At 49.9% G+C, this 6,674-nt stretch overlaps 1 protein-coding gene across 1 annotated transcript; it reads right to left on the bottom strand.

The window, feature by feature from the left end:
• Positions 1-1,685: 1,685 nt before the first annotated feature.
• LOC147674035 (uncharacterized) lies at positions 1,686-6,224 on the bottom strand. Its single transcript, XM_086946450.1, has 2 exons — positions 4,725-6,224; positions 1,686-1,955 (listed from the first exon to the last, which is right to left on the bottom strand). Exons 1-2 carry the CDS (start codon positions 6,222-6,224, stop codon positions 1,686-1,688), a joined length of 1,770 nt encoding a protein of 589 aa, XP_086802576.1.
• Positions 6,225-6,674: the final 450 nt, after the last annotated feature.

Genomic DNA, 6,674 nt, shown 5'->3' with positions numbered 1-6,674 from the left:
TTCCCTTAGGTCAACATCTAAGGAGAGGGACTTACAGCCCCCCACTGCGACCCTCAATAGCACAGAGAAGCAAACTACTTTTCACTTTACAATTAAGTCTCCCTGTTTTCCGTTTTTACAGATTTTTACAGACAAAAAGCAATGTGTTTTCTGTCTGCATTGATTTTTAAACGTGGATAAATACAGAAAATGGTGCTTCTTTTAAGTGATTCGCCATGCTGTCTTTCATGAATTCTAGCCCAACTGCTGAGCAGATGGACAGCATGGGAAATTAAAAATAGGATGAAATTCATTTAAATACTTTTATATGTCAACACACATTTGTGGTATAATGCTAATATTTAGGGGATGTATTGTTACGTAGTATTTGGCATCTTAAATAGCAAAATCACAACAGACATCATAGTATGTGTGCGTCTATCGGTTATATAAATGTGGAAATGTACAGTTTTATAGCTTCATTTATACACAAAACACAAAATAAATATGGATAAATATATATAAAATGCCCCAAAAATAAATATGGGCTTTTTACCAGCTCTCTTCATCCATTGGTCTGTTGTTATGTCATTCACATTTTTCCCCTGCCTACTACAGCATACAGCAAGAGGAAGTAGGTCAGCTAACTTCAGCATCTGGTTAACTTCATTTTGAGTGACTGCATTTTGCTCTTTCACACGGAGCACATCCACACAGAAGAATTTTTGCTTCACTGCCAATGTTTTGTTTGTATTTAATCATTGCTTTAATGTTACATGTGCGTTTACAGCGTGGTGTGATAGCAGGATGCTTGCTACAAGCTCTTCACAGCAAAGAACAAATTCTAGCTTTATCAGTTCCTGCCTCCTGCTAATGACATTGTCAATTCCTTTGTGGTGGCTTTTGTTTATCTGGCTGCTGCTATATGAGTATACCAGATTGTATTCATTTGATTATATTCTTTATAAAGTAATTATCTTTTAGAATGCACACACTGATATGCATTTATAACTGCACTCCTGTTTGTATTATAGTTGAAGATTACAACAATACTTGTATACCAGTTTAGTCTGTATGTCCTGCTTGTATGTCTTTCTAGTGTGCTTTCATTGTGCTTGCATTCTTGTATGCTGTGTTTACATAGTGTGTGCGTGGGGGTGTGGCGGACCGGAATATCAAGCGCGGAGGCCGTATATAGTGGGCAATGTTTGATTTATTTCCGTACGGTTGTTCAAAACAGGGTGATTAGCAAGAGTCAATGATCCAGAAATAAAAGGCACAGCTCCACGGGTGGAAGAGGGGTCCAGGTCCGGTAGCGATGTCAGCGGGCTCTCCGGGTCTTCTACTCTTGGGGCGTCCTCGGAGGTACCGGGAGAAAACAAAGAAAAGAAAGGAGCCGTTAGTCCTGCCGGACTTCTCTCGTCAAATCCCTGTTACCAGCACCGGGAAGTGTGAGGGTTAGGAAGGCGAAAGTGAGGAGGGGTCGGAAGGGTTAGGGTAGGGATGGACACAAGCTGGGTATCGAGAAGCAGTAGGGGTGTAGGGTGGTGGGACGTGAGGATTAAAGGGTTTCTGTACAAAGTGGAGGAGTGCTTTACAATATGTACACAGTGCTCCGAGTGACGACGTGAGCCTAAAGGGTAGTTCAACTATACAGAAAGGAGGTATTTACACTGCACCTAATGTGCTCTCAGAGGGGTTCCGTATCACTCACCCGCTCCGCCGCAACTCTCCAAGTTGAGTTGCGGCCGCTCCCCAGCAACCTCCGGTGGACTCCACCAATCCTCGGACCACTCCTCGTCCTCTTCGCTCGTCCTCTCCTTCACCGCTCCAGTCGGGGTCTCCTGCCACAAGCTCGATCCGACGCCGGACTGTTTCCTGGGTCCGGTATTTCTAGTGTCCTGGTCACGTGAGGGGGAGGTACTTCCGGGGTCATGTGGTAGTGCTTCCGTGTTTCCGTCGTTCCTGATTGGGTCCTGGAACAGAGGACAGAGGGTTGGACATTTGGTGGGTTGGGCTGCTACTACGGACCTTCTGGCCAGGTTCTCTGTCGTACGGGAAGGACTGCAATACCGTGGTGTGTGACGGGTATGTGGGGCCGCCGTATCACATCCCCTTCCCCTAGCTGTCTTTCTAGTACGGGTGTGGGCCATGGGATAACGGGAGAGGAAATCGGCATTGCCCTGTTCAGTCCCTTTACGGTGCAATGTCCGAAATCTGTATGGTTGCAGAGCTAGGAACCACCGGAGGACCCGGTCGTTATGTCCTTTATTACGGGCCATCCACTCCAGAGGGGCGTGGTCAGTATAGATGACAAACTCTCTCCCTTCCAGATAATACCTTAAACTTTCCACCGCCCATTTAATGGCCAATGCTTCCTTCTCTACAACAGCATAATTGGTTTCGCGGGGATACAGTTTACGGCTCAGGTATAAAATGGGGTTCTCGTTCCCATTGTCGTCTTTCTGTGAAAGGACCGCCCCTAAACCCTGGTCTGAGGCGTCTGTCTGCAGGAGGAAAGTCCGTGAATAATCCGGACTGACCAATACCGGTTTAGAGGTTAATGCTGCTTTGAGTCGAGAAAAGGCCAACAGTAGAACAGGGTTGGGATTCTTGAGGAGGGTTTCTGTTTTTGTGGACTTCCTTAGGAGATCAGTGAGGGGAGCTGCCGTCTGAGAAAAATTGGGTATGAACCTGCGGTAATAACCTAACAGGCCTAGGAATGCCCGGAGGTCTTTTCGAGACTGGGGAAATGGAATGGATTGAATGGCCTCAACTTTCTTGGCCTGTGGACGTATCATTCCCTCTCCTAAGAGGTAGCCCAAGTACTTCACCGAGGTAGCCGCTAGTGTGGTTTTTGCAGGATTAATGGTGAACCCAAAAGAGCCAAGGGACCTAACGACTTTGTTGAGGTGATCGAGGTGTTCCGCCCAACTATTGCTATAGATAACAATATCGTCGAGGTAGGCCCCGGCATACCCTGAGTGAGGTCTTAACACTTGGTTCATCGCCCTTTGGAAGGTTGCGGGTGCCCCGTGTAACCCAAAAGGTAATACTGTGAACTGGAATAGGCCGTCTGGGGTAGAAAAGGCAGTTTTCTTTCGGTCTTGTGCTCTAAGGGGAATCTGCCAGTAGCCCTTGCAGAGATCTAACGTGGATATGTATCGGGCCTTCCCTATGCTCTCGACCATCTCATCGACCCGTGGAAGGGGATAAGTGTCGAAGGTAGATATTTTATTTACCTCCCTGAAGTCTATGCAAAACCTCACGGACCCGTCAGGCTTAGGCACTAGAACTATGGGGGAATTCCATTCACTGATGGAAGGCTCAATGATTCCCATACCCAACATTAGTTCGGTTTCTTGTCTGATCACGTTCCTACGGGCTTCAGGGACCCGGTAGGGTCGAAGCCGTACAATCTTACCAGGCTCAGTATGTATGCTGTGTTCTGTGATGGTCGTGTGACCTGGTGAGGAGGAAAACACACTCTGTAGGGGTTGTAGGGCCTCTCGGAGACTCTGTCTCTGTTCTTCGGTCATCTCGGGGTCAAAACATGACTCAAATAAGAAAGGGGTTGGCATGTTGTTGGTGGATAGGACGGGTCGGGGTCCCTCCCATTTTTTAAGAAGATTGACATGGTACACCTGTGTGGTGCCTCGAACAGGATCGAGCTCTACTTCGTAGGTGACCGGGGTCACTTGGCGAAGAATAGCATAGGGTCCTTGCCACTGTCCTAACAGTTTGTGATCTGATGATGGTCTCATCAGAAGAACTAGATCCCCATTGTTAAAGGAACGTGGTTTGGTACCCTTATCATATTGCCGTTTCTGGTTAGCTTGTGCGTTTTCCATATTCTGACGGACAATGTCACGTAGCTGGGCGAGATGTGTTTTTAGATTTTCAACATATTCTGGCAGGGGTCGGGTTCTGTCAGGTTCGGCCTCCCAGGCTTCTTGAGCCATGTCCAGAAGGGTGCGGGGTGGTCGACCATACAGCAACTCATAGGGAGAATATCCGGTGCTGCTCTGAGTTTTGCACCGAATGGCAAACAAGGCCAACGGCAACATCTCCTCCCACCTCTTTGCCTCTAAGGCCAACATTTTCTTCAGTGTTAACTTCAGGGTGGCATTGTATCGCTCTACCAACCCATCTGTCTGGGGGTGGTAGGCGGACGTGCGGATCTGTTTTATGCCGAGGTTTGAACAGACTTGTTTCATTAGGGATGAGACGAACGGAGTGCCTTGATCCGTAAGGATCTCCCTGGGAAACCCTACTCGTGAGAATATGGAGATGAGGGCTTTAGCTATGGTCTGTGTTGTAGGTTGGCGTAAGGGCACTGCCTCAGGAAAGCGAGTGGCGTAGTCCACCAGAACTAGGGCATAACGACAGCCACTGCGGGAGGGAAGTAAGGGGCCTATGATGTCCATTCCAACCCGGGTGAAGGGGATATCAATGAGGGGTAGAGGGAGTAAGGGAGCCCTGGGGGGACGATATCTACTGTTTCTCTGACAGACTGGGCACTCTCTACAGTATTGTCTGACCTCCTGATGCACCCCGGGCCAATAAAACTTCTCGAGGATGGACAAACTGGTTTTTTCGTCGCTGAAGTGACCCCCTAGGAGATGGCTGTGGGCAAGGAAGAGCACCTTCTCTCTAAAGGGTCCGGGAATCAATAGCTGTGGTGGTTGGTTTGGGTTCCCTTTTCTATAGAGTAGTCCGTTCTTTTTAAAGAAATAGGGACATACGTGAAGGGGGTCTTCCCGTTCTAAGGCCTTTCCCCAGGCCTCTTGTAGGACGGGATCTTCCTGTTGCGATGCCCGGAATTCTCTATCTGTTTGCCAGGGATGGACATCGGGAACCACCGGGTAGGCGGTGGTGTGGTTTCGCTTTTCTTGCCTCTTCTGATTACGGGATTTCCGGGCTTTGGTCGGATCTTCAGCCAGCGGTTGTTCCCCGGAAAAGGGTGCTTCTCCCCACCATTGGTTCAGGGAGTCTGTAGTGTCCTGCACCAATTTAGGGAGACCAGCATAGTCACTCCCTAGGATCACTTGCTCAGGAAGGTTTGGTATTAGACCTACAGTGAGTTCAGTCCCGGGATCAGCTGGGTGCCGTACTCGCACCTGGGTGGTAGGGTACCTTTTAGTGTCCCCGTGTACGCATTGGATGGCGACGGTTCCTGTGGGTGGTCTTGGGGGTGTTGGTAGGTCTTGGGGCCGTAGAACGCTCTGGCGACAGCCCGTGTCAGCCAAAGCCCGGAGTGGATGTCCATTTACATACACGGGACAACGGAACGGAGGAGGTTTTTCCCCGGGTGTTGCACACACATAGTTCTGTACCAGGCCTATCTCCATGGGTTCGTCTTTCTGTGGACATACACGTGCTATATGTCCATAACCGCCGCAGTTGTAACACTGTGGACCCGGATTGGGTGGTCTGTATATGAGCGGTGGTGGCAGCAGGGAAGGCGGCTCCGTTTTCCTTGGAGGAGGGGGTCGCTGGGGTCTGACTGCATTGACATGCGCTCGGTGGGGATGATCATCTCTGCCCCTGGATGTTTCTTGGGCTCGGCTGTATGCACTCGCGATCTCCACCGCGCTGTCGAGGGTGAGTCGTGCATGTTGTCGCACCCATTTTTGGGTGGCCGGATGTAGGGATGCCAGGAATTGCTCGAGATATATCTTTGCTAGGATATCCTCCTTTGTGGAGGTGTCGGGGCGTAACCATCGATTGGCGAGATCTTTAATCCGGAAGGACAGAGCCCTGGGGGTTTCTTGGGGCCCTTCTTTGGCTTGGCGTAATTTCACTCTATAGGTCTCGTCATCTATGCCCAGCCTTTCCAGGATACACTTCTTGATGTCATCATAGGGTGTGTTGCCTTGTATATTGGCTTGCTGATAGGCCGCTTGGAGGTCTCCGGTTAGTAGCGGTCCCAAATATTGCCCCCATCGATCAGCTGGCCAGGAGGCGGCCTGTGCTAGTCTTTCAAAGTTCGTAAAAAAGTAGTCCGGATCATCGCCAGGAACGTACTTTTGTAGGACTACTGAGGGGAGGGAGGTTATGGGTCGTTGTTGTTGTTGTCCAAGGACGTCCGTTAATTTCCCCATAGCCTGGTCGTGAGCATCCCCTTGGCCCTTGAGGACGTCATGCAATTGCCCCCGATCTTCCTCAGCAGTTTTCAAAAACTTCTCCATCAGCTTTCCCAACATCTCCTGGGACTCGGCCATTTTCTGTACGACGGCCTCCATGCCTCCGGATCCCACTTCTGACACCAACTGTGTGCGTGGGGGTGTGGCGGACCGGAATATCAAGCGCGGAGGCCGTATATAGTGGGCAATGTTTGATTTATTTCCGTACGGTTGTTCAAAACAGGGTGATTAGCAAGAGTCAATGATCCAGAAATAAAAGGCACAGCTCCACGGGTGGAAGAGGGGTCCAGGTCCGGTAGCGATGTCAGCGGGCTCTCCGGGTCTTCTACTCTTGGGGCGTCCTCGGAGGTACCGGGAGAAAACAAAGAAAAGAAAGGAGCCGTTAGTCCTGCCGGACTTCTCTCGTCAAATCCCTGTTACCAGCACCGGGAAGTGTGAGGGTTAGGAAGGCGAAAGTGAGGAGGGGTCGGAAGGGTTAGGGTAGGGATGGACACAAGCTGGGTATCGAGAAGCAGTAGGGGTGTAGGGTGGTGGGACGTGAGGATTAAA

The sequence above is a fragment of the Lissotriton vulgaris genome, chromosome 12 (genome assembly GCF_964263255.1).
Source record: "Lissotriton vulgaris chromosome 12, aLisVul1.2, whole genome shotgun sequence".
Taxonomy (NCBI): Eukaryota; Metazoa; Chordata; class Amphibia; order Caudata; family Salamandridae; genus Lissotriton; species Lissotriton vulgaris.
The sequence above is the reverse complement of the archived record's forward strand: the minus strand, read 5'-3'. Positions and strand labels throughout refer to the sequence as shown.

Bases quoted from the DNA above. Each gene is read 5' to 3' on its own strand.
- LOC147674035 (XM_086946450.1), bottom strand. From the start codon at position 6,224: ATGGAGGCCGTCGTACAGAAAATGGCCGAGTCCCAGGAGATGTTGGGA. The intron at 1,956-4,724 runs GTATGTCCCTAT...CCTCTGTTCCAG, and splicing joins AACGGGAAGACCCCCTTCAC to GACCCAATCAGGAACGACGG.